Here is a 19,159-nt window from a genome sequence, read left to right as displayed (position 1 = left end):
AGCTACTGCTGTAGATGATATTGTGCAAAGTTGTGTACAACTGCAAGCTGCGGTGTACAAAGGCTTTATGTATACACAGCCTCAATTCCATTAATCCCCGCCCCTATATTTCCAGTTCTGCAGCACCATAGTCATTCAGCTCTCCATGTCTACTGAGTATACTCAGTCTTCATTGGGCAGATCTTTAAAAACCTCAGAGTTCTGCCATGTCTACTGACTGATACTTGTCTCTTGTTTGGCGTTGTTGCTGCTTTGGCTACAAAACAACCAGCATTCAGATAATTGATAAGCCTGTTCGTGTGTGTGTGTGTGTGTGTGTGTGTGTGTGTGTGTGTGTGTCTGTAATGTATTGGGTTATATATGTAACATTTATGGCATACCCTCCCACATTTCTCAGGTGAAAATAGTGACGTCCTATTCCATACCCTCTAACATTTCTCTGATGAAAATAGGGACATTCTAAGGAAAAGTGGGACATTGCGGAATCAAATCAGAAACTGGGATGGCTTCTGTAAATCCAGGACTGTCCCTGAAAAATAGGGACACTTGGAGGGTCTGTTATGGTCGGGTGTCAAAACTTCATTAGTGCATCCAGGAGGCACAAAAAACATTGTGAGGCTACAGATCAGGTCAGTTTGTATCAGAACTTGCAAATATTGGATTTCTTAAGCATCCTTAGACACAGCCCATGTTGTTAGATGCCTAAACTTGCCCTCAGGGCCATATGTGGCTTGCCAGTAATTCCAACACAGATTACAGTTTTTCAGGATAGAGGCACATCAAGAAAGTGTTTCAGTGGCTCCTAATCAGCTTCTCCCTCTTCATTCATTGTGATTAGCTTGCATTGTGCATTGGCTGAGACATTTTCTCCTGCCAATCGGAGCAGACAATACTGGGCTAGGAAAACAATAATCTGATTCATTTTAAAGCAGTTTGGAGGTAAAATTATACCCCAGTGTAGTATTTGTTGCAAAATTGACAAAAGGTAGCCATACAATATAGGCCTCCTAGAACATAGTCACCTGCAAACAATGTCCCCAAATTTCAGCCATTTTAATTTTTTTTCAGTACACAAAGAAGCATCTAGGACCAAAACCAACAGCCATATTTCAAGGAATCCAACTGAACATGACATGCAAGGTGATTTGCTTATTTCAGCTAATGGTATGTGTTGGGGTCAAAACTTTTCATCAAAAACCGACCCGGTGATACACATTTAAGTGCCCACCTAGGGTTATCTTTTTGAAAATGAAAAAGTGCCCCGCCCACAAATATTCCAATAAATCTATTGATGTTTACCACTGGATTGTGTTTTATCTTCTCCAGTGTTAATTTATTGAGGGAGGGGGATATATATCCCACAGCCTTTACAAACAAAAACTGGTCCAGGAAAGGACTTCTGAAACCACCCCCTTGGTTTGGATTGGAGATATTTTACTCTCCTTTGGTTTCTTTGGAATTTAGCTTGGGGTAGAAACATTTCCCCCAAGAAACCATTTGTGGCAATGTTTTGCAGGGTTACAGTTCCTCACTCTGGAAGTAGCATGGTATGGTTGACAGTAGAATCATGTCTCAGACTTCAAATTAAGGAGGTAGGAACATGGCTAAGAGAGAGAGAGAGAGAGAGAGAGAGAGAGAGAGAGAGAGAGAATGTAGTAACAATAGGACAGAGGGGAGTGTTTTGTGGCTGTGGGGGGCGGGGGCAGAGGTTGTCAGAGAAGGAAGTGTATTTGTAGTGACTTAATAGGATTTTTGTCCATATTTCTATTTTGTATAAGCTTTGGAGCTAACCCCCTCTTGCCTCACCAAGTGATATCTGTTCGTGTGCATAAACGCAAGCAGAAATGGTCTTCCAAACTGAAAGTGCAATATTTACAACTTCATGGTAGCATACTATGTAAACATAATTTAATAATCCATTAACCTTTAAAGATTGTAAAGAACAAATTCCGTTTTGTGCATTTTTGTTTATGACCATTATTTTATCACTGAAACTGAACAAACGTTTACTGCCATCTAGTGGAAAGAGAGAAAGTGTATCTTACCTCTGCAAAGTAGGTTGTTCTGCACCTGTTTGCCTTTAGCGGCCTTTTGAGCATGCTGGTCATATTCTCTATAATTGGCTAAATGAAATTTTCATTACTGAGGCTATACACTAGCAAAACTAGTCAACCTACATCCACAGAGTTGCTTTAATTTTGCTTTTATCTTTACAAAATGTGAAAGGGCTTTAAAAGATTTGCATATAAATTGTTATTATTTTTGCCCTTTTAGTTTGGCTATGATGGCTAAGGCTGCAACTAGTGCAGAACACAGCAGCTTAATTACTAATGAGCTTGAATTGCTAAGAGCATATTATCTTGCTTCTTCAAAAGCAGCCCTGACTCCCAGTGGGGAGCTTTGGACTTCAGCTTTTTCTCTGAGCCCTCCGTTGCTTGGTCCTATCTTCCAGAAGAATCCCTAGGTTCAATCATTGCAAATTCCTGCCTACTCCCTCTGAAATGAGATCAATCAGAACTCATCCAAAGAGACTCCTTATCGTTCCACTCGTGTCCTTTCTGGTAATCCACTGAAGGTTGTAAGTGAAAAGGATAGTCTCATCATCCCAGGCCTCAGGATGGCTCTGCTTCCAGGCAGCCCCTTGGTCTCCCTTGGCATGGCTCCAGCTTAGGTCTGGATCTTTGCCTGGACAACAAGGGAGTTGTCAGAGTTGCTTCAAGATCCTAGCTCACAGAGGATCACGCTAGCCAACGGTCATTAAGTAAAAGTCTTTATTGAATTACAGTTTCCATTCTCAAGCTGCTGCGTGCAACTCTACGTCTAGTAGCTAGATCGGCGAAGCTCCGTCTGAATCTCCGCCCCTTGTACACCAACTTAATATCCTAGCCCTGCTCCACCTTTTCCGCCTGACTGTTCTTCTCTGGGTCCCTCTGCCCCCCTGGGTCTCTTCCTTCCGGGATTCTTCTGACGCTGACCCCCCGGACCCTCCTGTCTCCTTGCGCCGGGCTTTAGGACCCGGCTCTCTTTCCGGGCTGCCTACTGCGCCGCCTTCCTGTGCATTTGAACTTGGCGCGCGCGCCCAACCTTCCACCTTCCGTCTAACCGTCTCTTTGCTCCCAGATGGAGGTGTGGCCACCCCTGACTCGTGCCCTCCCTCCTGTTGTGAGCTGCCAGCGCTTGCCCCCTGGCTCCCTTCCTCTTCCCTGTTCTCTGGCGGTGACGCTGGTCCCGATCTCCAACTGCTCTCCTCTGAGTCCCCTCTGGCTCTATCTTCCTGGGGTGCCCCCCTAAACTCCCCCCTTGCCTTGGCCACTGGTGCTCCTTTCTGTGAATCCTCCGATTCACTGGAAAGACTCGGAGATCTCGGGTCGTCGTCATCGCTCATCTTTTCTTCTGCCTCCTCCCCTTCGCTCTCTGTTTCCTCCCTTGCCCTTGCCTCTGCTCCTGAACCCCTGACATCCATCCCCCCCTCGAAGCCCCCCACTCCCCCTTCCCCTCCTTCCGGTGCTGGAGCTGGGTGCTGCTGCGTCAAGGGGACGAATGTCGGGTACCGTTCGCTTCCCATAGCGGGCCTCCATCCGAAGTCTTCCGGTTCTTCCTCCCTGCTCTCGTCGACGACGGTCACCTCTGCTTCCATCTCTGTGCCGCCGTGCTCGAAACCTGGGTCGTTCCCGAAAACGTCCATGTCCGTCTCTCCCTCACTTCCTCCTGGCGGCGTTGCTCGTCCTGGACCTTCTTGCCACTTCCTGCGCCACTGCTCCTCTGGTCTGTCGTCCCACCAATACGAGGGTTCTGAGGCAGATCCCGAGGGTGACCCCTCCGGGGAACGGACGTCTCGTGTCGGGTCCTCGTCCGAGTCGAACCCCCGGAACCTGCTGGCCGAAAGCGTGGGCGTGAAAAGCCAGTCGTCGAAAAAGTCTGCTGGCATCAGTCTATGTGGGAAGAGGGCATGAAACTCGTCTTTGAGCAGAGGTTCGTCCAAGGCGTAGCCCGGCACCCAGCTGTTCGCACTGGCCGGGGTGCCCTCCTTGGCGAGAAAGTATTCTACCCCTTCTTCCCCCCATCTGGAATCCAAAATTTCTGTGACTTCGTTGATGCGCTCCTTCTGTGCCACTCCTGCGTGCCCTGTTCTGTCTCTGACCGGACTCGGCGCCGTTCCGGGTTCCTGAAACCTGTGTGGTGCCTTGTAGGGAGTGAGCACCGATCTGTGGAACACCGGATGCATTCTGGAACCCTCCGGAAGCGCCAGCCTGAAGGCCACCGGGTTGACTTGCTCTTCGACTTGATAGGGCCCCAGTTGCTTATGCCCTAGTTTCTTCTTGGCCAACGACCTGGCCGGCACTGCGTGGGCTGCTAACCAGACCCAGTCTCCCACGTGGAGCTCTTCGCCAACCCTTCTGCGTTTGTCCGCTTGTACCTTGTATGCGTGCTTGGCCAGCTCCAGGTGGCGCCTCAGCTGATCGTGGACTTCCTGCAGTTCCGACGCGAACGCATCTGCCGTCTGCGGCTCCCCCTCCCCCAGCCTTTCCAGTCCCGGGAAGGTTCTGGGGTGCCTCCCGTTGTTGGCGAAGAACGGTGTGACCCCCGTGGACACGTGCTTCGTGTTGTTGTAGGCGAACTCGGCGAGCGGCAGGTAATCCACCCACGTCGCAGGCTGTTGATTTGCATAACACCTCAAGTACTGCTGCATGATGGCATTGACCCGCTCCGCTTGCCCGTTGGTCTGCGGGTGTCTCGCCGACGCCAGGTTGATCTTGACGTTCAGGAAGCCCATCAGCCTCTGCCAGAAATTCGAGATGAACTGCCGCCCCCGGTCGGACAGAATAGACCGTGGCAGACCGTGAACCTTGAACACGTGGTCTATGAACAGTTTGGCGGTTTGTTCCGCCGTGGCCGCCTTCGCACACGGAATGAAATGTGCCATCTTGGAGAACAAGTCCACCACCACCAGCACTGCCGTCTTGCCCCTCGAGCTGGGCAGATCCGTGACAAAGTCCAGGGCCACTCTCTCCCAAGGTTCGGCCGGAGTTTGCAGCGGTTCCAACAGTCCGGCCGGCGGTCTAAGCACTGGCTTCGCCCTCTGGCAGGTGTCACACCTCGCCACGTAGTCCGCGACCTCCCCTCTCATTCCAGGCCACCAGAAATCCCTGGCTACTAATTCCACCGTCTTCTCCTTGCCGAAGTGCCCTGCAGTGGGCGCGTCGTGCAGCTGCTGCAGCACCTTGGCGCGAAGTTCGTCTCCCGGCACGTAGATGGCCCCTTTGCGGATGAGCAATCCATCTCTTAGCTGGAAACCGTCGGCCGCTGCCTTGCCCCTTTGCACCTCTGCCATCTTTGCTTGCGCGAAGGAGTCCCCCTGCAACGCTCGTCGCACCGCCTCCAGATCCACGGTTGCCGCGGCGCACGCCCACACTGTTGGTGCGAAGATGTGCATGGCGGCCGCTGGCGTTGCGTCCTCCAGATACTGTGGCTTGCGAGAGAGAGCGTCCGCCATGATGTTGGTGTCCCCCGGGACATACTCTATTCGGAAGTCGAAGTTCGCAAAGAACTCAGCCCAACGTATCTGCCTTTGGTTCAGGAACTGTGCCGTGCGCCAGTGCTCTAGGTTCTTGTGGTCCGTGCAAACCTGCACCGTGTGCTTGGCGCCGATCAGAAAGTGCCTCCACGCCTTGAACGCTGCATGAATGGCCAGCAACTCCCTGTCCCATATGGTGTAGTTCTGCTCGGACTTGCTGAGCTTCCTGGAGTAAAACGCTCCCGGTCGCCACACCCCCTGCGGGTCTTTCTGCAGCAGGACCGCCCCCACGGCTCTGTCCGAGGCGTCAGTCTCCACCCTCATCGGCTTGCTGGGGTTGACATGAAGCAGCTGCTCTTCCGACGCGAAGAGACGCTTGAGTGCCTGAAAGGACTGTTCCGCCTGCTCTGTCCAAATGAACTTCTTTTTCTTGGAGCTAAGCGTGTCAGTGATGGCCGCCGTCTGCATAGCGAAGCCCTTGATAAACTTGCGATAGAAGTTCGCAAAGCCGACAAACCATTGGACCTCCTTCCGGTTGCGCGGGCTCTTCCAATCCAACACCGCTCGAACCTTGGCGCTGTCCATGGCGAGCCCCTTGTCAGACAGCTTGTAGCCCAGAAAATCCACCTCCGTCACGTCAAATTGGCACTTCTCCAGCTTGGCGTAGAGCCTATGGTGCTTTAGCCTGTTCAGCACTTCCTTGACGTGTTTGTCATGCTCCTGTTGCGACTCCGAAAAGATCAGGATGTCATCTAAGAAACAGACGCACGTCTTGTAGAGAAGTCCCGCCAACACGTGATGCATGAATGCTTGAAAAACGTGGGAGCCATTTTGCAATCCAAAAGGCATAACTCTATATTCGTAGGTCCCCAGTGGCGTGAACATGGCTGTTTTCCACTCATCTCCCTCCCGCATGCGAATGAGGTTGTACGCCCCTCGCAGGTCCAACTTGGTGAACACTCTGCCCTTCCGCACCTTTGCGAGGAGGTCGTCAATTCGGGGCATGGGGAAGTCCGACGGCTTAGTCACACTGTTCAAGATCCTGTAATCCACTACGAGTCTCTTTTGGGGCGTATCCCGCTTCTTAACGAAGAACACCGGGCTGCCTCCCGCCGCCTTGGACTCTTGGATGAAACCGCGCTCCAAATTATGATCTATGAACTCTTTGAGTTCTTGCAGTTCGTCCTCTGACATGGAATACAGTTTCCCCTTAGGCAGCGCCGCCCCTGGCAGCAGGTCAATCTTGCAGTCATATGGCCTGTGAGGGGGTAGCCTGTCTGCCTCCTTCTCGCAGAAAACTTCCAAAAATTCTGCGTACTTGTGGGGAATCGCTTGCAGCGTGCCTAGCAGCAGCTGTGACCCTTCTTCCTCCCCTTCCTGCCTGGGCACGATGCAGTGTTCAGCACAAAAGGAAGAGCCGAAGGTCAGCTGCCTCTGGTACCAAGCCAGCGTTGGGCTGTGCTTGTCCAGCCAACTCATGCCCAACACAATGGGCGTGTCCGACAATTGAGTGACGTTGAAGCTGATGACTTCTTTGTGATTTCCAAGTCGCATCACCATTGGTGGCGTCTGCTGCACCACTTGCCCCCCTAGCAGCTCCCTGCCATCCACCGTGACAACCTGCAGGGGCAGTGTGGCCGGCAGCAACTGTATAGCATGCTTGTTGACAAAGTCCTGCCCTATAAAGTCCGCATTGCTGCCTGAGTCAATGGTGATTGGCACGTCCATGGTGATGCCATTGGGCAGCTGGAGCGATGCGGTGAGCCTCACCACTGGTTTGGGCGGGAGGGGGTTCACGGGCTGTAAAATCTCTGGGGACTGCATCATTAATACGTCTGGCTGGGCCCCAGTGCCTCTTCCTCCAGCCAGACTGCGTCGTTTCCCTGCTGTGGTTCTCCTTGCTGCGTTGCTGCAGTCGCCATTGCTGAGGCTGCAGTGAGCTTGCGGAGCCTCTGGGGACACTCTTTCGCCATATCCCCTGGCTCCTCACAGACGTAACACTTCCTGTTCCCTCTAGGAGGCTTCGCTTTCACTGCTGCTGGTGCTAGGGCTCTGGTTGCTGACTGAGCCCTGGCACCTCCAACCTCCATCAGTTCAGCTCCTCCTCCTGGCGGAGGCGTGGATTGCGTACGTGCTGCTTCTCTGGGAAAGAAGGAGGAACCCCTGGCTGGTTCGCGCCCTCCACGCCCTTCGTCCCTGCTCCACGGACGTCCTTCCAGCCGTACCCCCACTGCCAGCGCCCTCTGCACGAGCTCCTGGGTGGTCCGGGGTCTCTCCCCCCTCGCAATTTCATCTTTCACAGAGCTGTTTAATCCCTCCCAGAACAGGTCTCTTACAGGAGTCGCATCTCTGTCCCATTCTAGGGCACTGGCCAAGGCGAAAAAGCGGGCATGGTACTGCCGTACGCTGGCCCTTCCCTGCTCCAGTCCATGAATCTGTTGCCGAGCAAGATCCACGTCAATCCTTGATAAAAAACACCCATCCATCGCTTTAATAAAGGCATTCGCATTTTGGAGCGCCGGATCGTTATCCCTCCACAAATTGCGCAGCCATGCCCTGGCATCCCCATGCAAATAGGACATGATGAATCCCACTTTCTCCTGCTCATCTATAAAATCTTTATTCAGCAGTTGCAGTGCACACAGCACGTCTGCTCTAAAATTGGGATACTGTTGCAGGTTCCCATCGAAGTGAGAGACCAGACCGCCTGTGCGTCTCCCCAAACCAATCCCCTCTGGTTTGGGTGTCTGTTGCCCTTGCTTCGTAAGCACTTCCAACCTGACCTGGAGATCCCTGTAGGCGGCCGCTGCGTCCTCCTCTCTCTTCCTGGATGCGAGAGCCTCGGCATTCAGCTGTGACACTGCTTCTCTGAGTTCCGCTATTTGCTGTTCAGCCGTCATGTCGGCTGCCGTTCGTGAGCTCGCTAGTAGGCACCTGCTTCTCTCCTCTCCTCGAGGCTGTAGATGCCCACAATTCTGGAGACGGAGCTTACTGTCAGAGTTGCTTCAAGATCCTAGCTCACAGAGGATCACGCTAGCCAACGGTCATTAAGTAAAAGTCTTTATTGAATTACAGTTTCCATTCTCAAGCTGCTGCGTGCAACTCTACGTCTAGTAGCTAGATCGGCGAAGCTCCGTCTGAATCTCCGCCCCTTGTACACCAACTTAATATCCTAGCCCTGCTCCACCTTTTCCGCCTGACTGTTCTTCTCTGGGTCCCTCTGCCCCCCTGGGTCTCTTCCTTCCGGGATTCTTCTGACGCTGACCCCCCGGACCCTCCTGTCTCCTTGCGCCGGGCTTTAGGACCCGGCTCTCTTTCCGGGCTGCCTACTGCGCCGCCTTCCTGTGCATTTGAACTTGGCGCGCGCGCCCAACCTTCCACCTTCCGTCTAACCGTCTCTTCGCTCCCAGATGGAGGTGTGGCCACCCCTGACTCGTGCCCTCCCTCCTGTTGTGAGCTGCCAGCGCTTGCCCCCTGGCTCCCTTCCTCTTCCCTGTTCTCTGGCGGTGACGCTGGTCCCGATCTCCAACTGCTCTCCTCTGAGTCCCCTCTGGCTCTATCTTCCTGGGGTGCCCCCCTAAACTCCCCCCTTGCCTTGGCCACTGGTGCTCCTTTCTGTGAATCCTCCGATTCACTGGAAAGACTCGGAGATCTCGGGTCGTCGTCATCGCTCATCTTTTCTTCTGCCTCCTCCCCTTCGCTCTCTGTTTCCTCCCTTGCCCTTGCCTCTGCTCCTGAACCCCTGACAGGAGTATTTGGGTATGACTTTGTGACTCTCCAGTATTACTGCCAGACTATCCGCTAGTCTCTCTACCTACCAACATTCCAGTCTATCATCTGTGTGCCTGCATTGCACCATCTGTCCCTGCACCATTGACTTTCCATGTTAACTTTATACAGAACTGACTCTGAGACTCCATCTTGCCCATCCGGAGTGTCTCTCCAACCTTCAGTTTACACTTTTTGTCCTCCATCTGTTGCTGCTTGCCTTTGACCTGGCAGTGACAAAATCCATGCAAAAAGATGAGTAGGAACTTTATCCTCCATGGCTGCTTCACAGTTATAGAATTATAGAATATCCTCTGTGGCTGCTTCACAGTTATAGAATTCATTTGCCCAGGATACTGAGCAGCTATGCCAGCTCCAAGTTTCTGAAAAGCCATGGTTAAGATGGGCTCCGTTCTCCTTGCCACCTTCACCACTGTTGGTTTTCTGCATCTGATCCCCGCCACTTAGTTGTGTTCATTCATTTAAGTGAGTCTACTCTGAGTAAAACATAGCTGAATCCCACCCTCTGCCACTGCCTGAACACTCAGAAAGGGCAGGTGAACCAGCACTGACAGCACAGAGGAGGACCAGCAGGCCCAGGAGTCTCCAGGGAACAGCAGTGGGACCCTGAAAGCTTGTGAGCCGCATCTGGTGCCAGGGATACTAACCTCTGAAGGAAGCCCTGCTCTGTAATGATTAACATTCAATGGCATTAAGCTCATCCACTGCATGAAGGTGTGCCTTTAATGTTTTAATGATCTAGTAGGTGTTCTAATTAGTTGCTTTATAGTTCAAGGTTGACTTTAGTCTTTTCATTTTTTTTCCCTGATGCACCCCCAGATTAATGTAATAATGACTGAGATTCCTTTATCAGTTAATTCCATGTGATTTGTACCCTGTTTTTATTGATGGTTACACATGATTGGTACATGAAGCAGTTTATGCCAGTGTGGCTACAATGGCATTGTAAGGCCCTTCTGCAGTTCTGCTTGTCACTTAAAATCCATCACAATCAATTTGTTTCACATCCTTGTGTGCAGCTGGACAAAAGTATCTTGGTGATGTCTTTAAACACCACATATCTCTGCTGCTTAAATTAATCATCCTGAGTCTTGTTCCTTGACACTTAGAACCATATTTCCTGTGAAATAGAATACAGATAGTAAATTTTCAATGGTCCTTAATAAAGAATGTGCAGACACAGCGTTAGAAGTGTATTTTGGAAGTGGGAGCTGGCATCTCACAGTTAAGGGAATATTATTGATGCCACACATGTTTCTATGGTACACAAGATTTGAATCAACTGGTAGTGTTGGCATAATCTGAAAATCTTTCTCTTCTTTACATATTCATGCATAGGAACCAGCATTTGTCTTTGCATTTGCATTTGTATTTTTGTATCATTTCAAAACGCAAATAGCAACCCTGTTCCCAATGCAATACATTCCCAGTTTTGCCATAAAACAGCTGTTCTATAACCACGATAGTCAATCATATTAATTTCTTTTTGTTTCTTCACACCCAAATTGTACTTTCAGAACAAATATATACATGATGCTACCAGTATTTCAAATACTGTTGGGACTACTTTACTTTTCCCAATTCACATGCTTCTGGCTCCACCTCCAACACCCCCAAGAAATTAGTGCAAGGTCCGAAGGGCTTTGTGTGTTGAATTCAGTTGAATGTGCTTGGATTTTTTTTTTCATGATCAGAACTCAACAAATTAGATAAGTTTTCAGGTTCTGAGCAGGGTAGTAGGGAATTTGAGACTTCACGGTGCAGGAGAGGCAAATTCAGCTTAAGTTTAGGAATAAGCTAAAGTGCTTGTCAGTATACTGAGGGAATAACTCAGATTATTTCTGAGCCAAAGGAAAGATGGTCCATGGGTGGCATGCCTAATGCTAATTGTGGGCTGGCACTAAAATTTTTCATAATGGGAAGTGGCCAGTAAATCTATGAAACAAAAGTATTCTTCTCCTCCAGGTTGTGCTATGTGTGCCATAGAGCTAGGACTCTACTTTAGTTCCACGTGCTTCTTTTTGGGGTGCTTCCTGGTGCAGGAAGCATATCCATCCTTCTCCCTTCAAAATTTTCCACAGGTTAGAACACGATGGTTGTTATTTCATTAGGAGGGGAAAGGAGAGGCTGTGTTTCTGGTAGTAGAACAATTTACACTTGCCAGGTGTTTGGAACAGAATGGCTTTGTGTCTTTTGTATTCAGGAGTTTTCATGTGGGTGGCAGGAAAAGAGGGAGATTCTTAGTATGCTTATATGACTGCCATGCAAGAAGATAAATGTAGGTATATGAAACAATGGTTTGCTCATTCATCTTGCCTTGCCAAACTGCTTATACTTTAATTGCTTTAACTCCCTAAAACACATTTTTCTTCCCATTTTAAATGCACCACATGGGTATCCCTGAGTAGCTGTTCTGTCTCCTCACAACTCAGGGGAATTATTTGCTGATGGGGCAAAATCTAACAGAGCACTCTGACAGCTGATGGTTGGAGGAGACCTGTTAACTCAAAATTGCAGGGATCTTATTAAATCTGGCCCATCTGGACCTGGTGTTGACCCTGCCCCTTCTGTGCCCTTAAAGGAATATTGGCAGTTATCAGCTCCTATGGTGAGGAGGACAGCATTAGGAGTGTTGTCTTACAAGCTGGAGGAGTTTGGCAAAGCAACATCTTCTTCCCTAGAAGGTCCAGGAAGACGGGATGGTGCTCTTCTGAGTTTGAGGGGAAATTGAGATCAGAAGGCAGGACAGCAGCCATTATTGCTGATGGGTTCTGCTTATTATGTGCAAAACACTGGCCTTCTGAATCTGTGCCAACATATACTAATGCATTGACATTTCTGAACATTTCAAACAGGTTAAGAAGTATCATAGAGTCTCTCCAAAGGGTGGCTAACCTGTGGACCTCCAGATGTTGTTCAAATCCAACTCCCATTAGCCCTAGCTGGCATACTCAATGATCTGAGATGATGGGAGTGGTAGTCAAACAGCATCTGAAAGGCCACAAGTTAGCTTATTTCCTGCCTTGTTTCTTTTAGAGCAAGGATGGGTATCATAAGGAAAGCTATCATGAACTCAAGAATTAGCCAAGATTTTTTGCTGCCATAAACCAATTGAGTTACATGATCTGAGTGATACACACCAGCATAATTTGTATCACTGCATGGGATCCTGAAGTACACTCCTTTGATTATATGCAGCTTTGTGTGCACCCCCGAAAAATATTGTTGCTCATAGCAGTGGCTTGGTTTGCTCATGAAATTGGCCCAGGACTGCAGTGACTCTCAGAGAACAGATTGTCTTACCACATTTGCATCTAATTTGTGGCAAAATCCTTCTTATAGCTTGACAGTGTTAACAAACAGAGTCTACAGTGCACAAGGTGCACACACATAGGCTGCGTATGTGCAGTCTGTAGTGGCAGGGTTCAAGTTGCATATTCAGGGCCTACACTTATAAGTGTGTGAGCACTGTTCACTAGTTTCTGCCAACAAGCTTAGATCTGGATGGCCTGCAGACACAAACCCGTTCCTCCTTTTCCAGAAATTGTATATAATTTGTTGCGTGAACAATCCTAATGATTTAGCTTTTCACATGTTTGACTTAGCCATGTTTTGACATATCAATCTCATTGTGGCAGTCCATCCTGCTTTACAGCATAAAAGTCTTCCCATAGTGCTTGATGGCTATGTTAATAGGATCACAGCAAGTTTCTGCAGTACTAGTCTGAGAAAACTGTGTATAAAAATATGATATGACAGGTTAAAAGAGACAGAGGGGAGAGACTGACTGACTCCTATTATTCTGATTTATTTTTAAAGGGTTTGTTCCAAAGTCAAATAACTTGTTTATATTTCCCTCAGAAGCTCTCTTGTGTATAAATTGTGTTCACTTCTAGGATCAATCAAGGGCACAGCCTGGGCATCGTAATTATGATAATTGGTAGCAGTATGCAATTAATGACTGTGAAAGGAATAAGTTGAGTGGGGAGCAGGCAGCTTGAGGAAAGAGCAGAGATGTTGGAGCACATTTTGTTGGACAGCCATTATTGTACTTGGGTCTACTTGTATAAAAGCAAGGAAAAAAACAACAAAGGTATTTCACTTTGCCTTATTTGTTTTCGTATAATAAAAATGATGTTATGTTTTTTAATGCCAGCAGGTCTACTACAACTCCTTCAAAAGACAGATTGTTTTCTTTCTCCACATTTTAGAATTCGGTGCTAAAAGGGCTCTGGAGATGCAAACAGAAAAGTCATTACGTAACTGTAATCAGGGGTTTTTTTTAATGACATTTGCAGACAGCTGTCCTTAATTTTTATACTGGGGGGCATCCCCTTCCCCCATAGTTTAGAATACTGTTTGAACTTAGATAGTGATTGGTCATTCTAAATAAAAGGAAACAGCCCTTCACATAACTAAGGATCATGTGAACTGGCCCTGAAGCTGCATTATAAAGGGCCCATTCCCTCTTCTATTGGAATAAAACTATATTAAAAATTCTACTTGTGGTATAAGCAACTGCATGCTATAGGTTTAAGAAATCTCTGAGTTGTGTATGATCAAAGGCATTGAGTTGGCTTTCAAAATGTTCAAACCTCTTTTTGTGAGTAGATCAATAAAAAAAGAGTACTACAGAAATGGTGCATAAAGATGATTCATTTCTCACCCTTTGCTAGTTTTCTGCAAAAGGCTGCAATTGAACTTCAGACTTTTCACTGAATTACTTTGCCTCGTTCTCAGTAAGCATAAAAAGATGTTTGATGGATGGTCACTGTGATCTTGAGGAAATAGCCTGTTTCCTCATCAGAAAAGCTCAGGTTTTAAAAAGAAATCAGGAGATTTTGAAGTCTACAGTCAGTTCTTCTTTAATTCTATTTAGAATACCTTCCGTTCTTTACTTTCAACTGAAATTCTTCCCATTGTCTGGCAAGGACATCTACAAACCAAAACTGAACAAACAACACAATCCTATGGATTTTTACTTGGCAATAAATCCAACTATGTTCACTGAGGTTTACTGCCAGGTAAGTGGGGTTAGGATTGCAGTCTAAGTCAGTTTTGCTTTATTTTCATTGGCATTTTTCTACTGCTAAGTATAGCAGAAGCATATGCAAAACAAACAAAGAATAGCTATTTTGTATTCCTTATAATAAATACACTCCTCCTGTTTAAAGTACAAATCTGCATCCTTACTTTTCTAAACATAATTACTGGCGCTATGCAGGAAGCTGATAATCCATTCAATTAAAGAACAGAAGGCAAGGTACAATACAAGAACTCTGTAGGGACGAGAATACAAATGATCGGACATTGGGCTAAAGAGCTGAGTTAAAGGAAATATTTGAAACTCTTTGGCCTATATTCACCCAGTTCTAAACAATAAATAAAGCACTGGAGACATCCTGACTGTAATTGGCAAGGCCAGAGGGTTCACAATTCCTTGCAAAGAGACAATGTTGTCTGTGTTTGACAAAATGTGAGGCCAAATAAGAGAGATTCAGTGGCTTGGCTGCAGATTTCAAAGGAGGGGAGGGGAGGGGAGGGGGAAAGAATAAAAAATAAATAAAAATAAAAAAGCTGCATTTCATAAGCTGAATTTTGGCATTTTTGAAAATGAAGAACTTTTGCTGTGCAGCAAACTACAAATATTGTGCTGAAACCTCCTCCCTTTTTAACAATTATCTGGCTGTTTTAGACTAATAATTAAGAGATTTACAGCCTGATCACATCGTCTCATTTAGCTGCTTCAGAGCAAGCTGAAACATGCACCACTTCTAGCATAATTGTGTCCAAAGCAAAGGGGCTCAAAGGTCTTCAGCCACGACCTACTTGGCTTATAAACTTCCACTAAAACCCCTTTGCAGCAGTATCTCAGTGTTGTGCCATTGGTTAGGGACCATTACCACTCTAATAGGCTACTCCAGGCTTCCCCAACATGGTGCCCTCTAGATGTGTTGGGTTGTAACTTCCATTATTCTTGATCCTTGGTGATACTGGCTGGGGCTGGGGCTGGTGTGAGTCATAGTTCAAAACATCTGGAGGGCACCATGTTGGGGAAGGAAACACTACTCTAATACCACTCTACCATTTTAATAATTTGTAAGTAGTGGAAGATGCCACCCTTTTCTGCTCAACTGGTTAGAATGAAGGATGCCTGGTGGAATGGTCAAAGACTAGCAGACCAACAGGTATTTATTCTTGTGCCAGCAATGGGAGCTGAAATCCAGTCCTACACTCCACTGACACTCTGCTGCAGAGCATAGGATTATGCTGTAGAACTATTTAAAATAAACACTGATATCAGTAAGCACTACTGCTCCCAACCAAGTACTATCTCTTGGTCCTGAGGCTGCAGGACGTTTCCCATACATATTAGCTCTAGCCAGCGCACAAGAGGCAATAGTGAGAAAGAACACCGTCTATCTAGCAACACAATTCTATATGAGCACAATGTTCTTAAGAACATAAGAAGAGCCTGCTGGATCAGGTCAATAGCCCATCTGGTCCAGCATCCTGTTCTCACAGTGGCCAACCAGATGCCTGTGTGAAACCCACAAGCAGGACCCAAGCAAAAGAGCAATCTCCCTTCCTGTGGTTTCCAGAAACTGGTATTCAGAAGCATGCTGCCTTCTATACTAGCCTACAGCTACATATCCACCCAGATCACAGTCCTGAACCAGCTTGTCCCGCCCTCCCCTCCATGCCAGCTAATTGTTAAAGCAAAATCAATCTGGGAGAGCAAACTACATAAGAAACTCTGATATAACTAAAGAAATTTTGTGGTGGTGATTAGAGGCCAACTAGATTAGCAACTCACATTTACCTTGGAAATAAAACTTCCAATGCAAATAGCAGTAACGGGGGTCTCAATCTAGATCAGGACTACTGCAGAGGACAAAGGCTTAAAGGCTCTCCATGTCAAGCTCCTCATCCAAACTGATGACCCCATATCAACAATTTGCTTTTTAGAAGCTATTCCTGCAGTTGCTAATTGCAAGAATGATATTGCATCTAAAATGTAGAAATAATTGTTTCCAGCAAGTTAGGGCATGGCATTGGATTCAGCTGAGTGTTTTACTCCCATGCAAAAGCACCAGGCATTTGCAGAAAGTTTAAAAGAAGTAACGCCTCTTATAACAGCTCCCTTAATTTTCCATGCAACATTCCTAAAGTGCACAAAAAGTTTGTATGTTATGTACTTTCATTCACATTGAACATGCAGTATCTAATTACAAACATCTGGTCTGATATTTGGTTTCCTTCCTCATAACACTCACTAAGAGGTTGGATTTTGCATATGAGAAACAGTATATGTAGGAGTGGCCAAGCTGAATGACACATGGTAACTTGAGCCGAACATTTTCAAATATGAATAATGCTGGGGGGGTGTCTATTCTTTCCTTGTTTCCTTATTACATGTTTTGCAAGCATCCAGTCAAGTGAGACATACTTAACATTTGAATCACAAAATAAAATGCCACAACCCAGATCGTTCTAAACTCATTTGCCACGGAGTCTCTTTGAGTCAGGAAGTGCTCAGTAAATTCTGTTCATAATTCTCTTCTGGCAGTGAAACGTTTCCTTTCTGAAAAGGAAAAGATAAATGGCATTCGCTTTTCATTATGGATACTTTTGCAAGCAAGTCTGTGTTTGAGAGGGAAGTGGTAAGTAAAATGGATGCTGAGTAAAAGTGTGTTTACTTTGGAAATTTACAAGTTTAGGAATCTCAGATGAAAGTGGTTGTGCTGTTTAAAGGATCCAGGCTATCTCAAAATGGAAAAAATTCGTTATCAGTCTTTCAGTGTTTTTGTACTGAGGATTAACTATAATTTCCCATTGGTCTTGAAATGTAAAATAAAGCTTTCTTTTAACGCAGTATTATAACCACTTTTAAGAATAGAATATAACAAATGAAACTGATTTCTTTACTGGAATTTAAAATATATCTCTCTGTGTGTGCATCTGTTGAAATAACAGCTTTACTTTAGGTTTATATCTCCCTGAATGAAACTGTTGAAGAAAGTAGTTGGTGAATTTGTTTTAGTGGAATACAGTAAAATTATTTGTGTGTGTGTTTTAAATCAATTAAAAGCTGCTTTTCTAGCACTGGGAGTCTGTCACTGACACTAATAATACAACAGCCCTGACCAAAGCAAGACTCAAAGTAACAGGTAGCTATTTGATTTTTCTGCCCTTCAAAAGATTGAAGTGGGGGAGGGGAAACTATTTGTGTAATATGGTGTGGATGACCTGCAATTAGCAGGACCTCCTGATATATCTTTTCTTATTAAAACCAGATTAACTATTTTGCTGAGCAAGTACCAGATGCAAATGTCTGTCCCAGGATACCTTGGTGTTTGTTTCCATATATTTTATGTGTTTCTTTATAACTGTCTATGTCAACAAATATATCTGCTGTGCATGTATATCAGGTTTGGGCCATGTTTGAAATTAAGGAGGAGGGGAGAGAGAAAAAGGCCTTGGGATTGTGTCCTCATTGAGTTGTATCCACTTCCACCCATGCAACTTAGTCCATCCATTTTCACTGAGGCCCGCCCCCCATGCCTGTCTAAGTCCTCCACCTGAAAAGCTGGTTCTGGGGATTAGGGAGCCTCTGGCACATGGCATGGAGGGCTCAAGCAGATAGCAAGGATCTAAAAAACATAGGTGGTTCTACTTGTACAAGTAGACGTGCTTGTTGCTAAGGCAGAAGCAGAAGCAAGGCAGAGGACTGTTATTGCACTTCTACATCTTTTTCAGATTATCTTTTGGGGGGAATCCCACTGAGTACTGTGGGAGGAAAGTGAGCTATGGCAGCTTCTGGGTTGGTGTAGCTTTTTCCTGGTTTGGGGGCATGTCAGAGAACTACTAGGATGATATTGGATCCAGTGCCTTCCCCTGGTCCTTCTCTGGCATGCCCCCTTTTCAACCCTAGCGATATCAGAGCTTTGAGGTCAGGAAGAAAGGGCTACAGAAATTTCCATGGCAGAGGGAAGAAGGCATCCAAGATTAGATCTCTCCCACCCTCCAAGGTCAACTCTCATGAAGGGGCCATCAGGTCCCAGGGACCGTGGAACAGAAGGTTGAATATGTCTTTAGTTGTTTCAGGGGGTGAAATAATTAAGACATCCCAAGAGAATTGTTGTTGAACAATAATATAAATGTCTTTTTTTCTTACCTAAGAAAGAAGGGCACAAACCAACTAAAGTGGAACACTTTAAATTTCTATAGTTTTCAATAGGTGAAGATGAAATATCTGAGAGACAGGAAGAGGTCCGCTGGGCCTCAACAGTTTGAAAAGAAAGATGCTGGCAACATAGCAATGCTAGCAGCACATTCGACTTTTCAAACAGTTGGGGGAAGGAGGGTCCCAGTGAGCCTTTGTCGTCTGCAAGGGAGAACTCTTCACCTATCAGTTACCCTCTCCCTGGTCCCCTGGGTCAATTCTTTGCCCTATGAGGAATGGGAATAGGTTAGTGAGCAGTGGAAAACAGGATGCTCAAGTACCGTAAGCAGAATCAAGGCAAGTTTCACCACCTACAATGAATCTGTACCTTTTGGGATTCCTAGCTTGCTGAATTCCGTGCCCTCTTTGATGAACAAGGTGATACCACCTCCAGCATGTCCTTCGCTGCCCTTCCTATATAGTTTTATATTCAGAGATAATTGTTTCCCACTGGTTCTCTCTATTCCTACAGGTTTTTGTAGTGCCCCACTATGTCACAATATCCTAAGCTTCTGGCTGTACTGAAATATTCATGCTGTGCTTTAAAAAAAAAAAAACAACCTTGTTACTTCTTATCCCACATTTGTTGCAGGATCTCTGTTTGCTAGTTTATAGAGGGAAAGATATCA

At 46.6% G+C, this 19,159-nt stretch overlaps 1 protein-coding gene across 4 annotated transcripts in view; it reads left to right on the top strand.

The window, feature by feature from the left end:
* Positions 1-19,159, top strand: part of SASH1 (SAM and SH3 domain containing 1) — a 548,281-nt gene that overhangs the window by 339,124 nt on the left and 189,998 nt on the right. The window contains exon 1 of one of the 4 annotated variants that reach the window (XM_077925915.1): positions 16,832-16,968. The exons of the other annotated variants lie outside the window; for them this stretch is intronic. Within the exon in view, the coding sequence (XP_077782041.1) occupies positions 16,927-16,968 (42 nt within the window). The 5' untranslated portion in view covers positions 16,832-16,926. Of the gene's footprint in view, positions 1-16,831; positions 16,969-19,159 lie in introns of those variants that run through there. 4 annotated transcript variants of the gene reach the window in all.

The sequence above is a fragment of the Podarcis muralis genome, chromosome 3, assembly GCF_964188315.1.
Source record: "Podarcis muralis chromosome 3, rPodMur119.hap1.1, whole genome shotgun sequence".
Classification (NCBI taxonomy): Eukaryota; Metazoa; Chordata; class Lepidosauria; order Squamata; family Lacertidae; genus Podarcis; species Podarcis muralis.
This window is presented reverse-complemented; position numbering and strand designations above follow the sequence as displayed.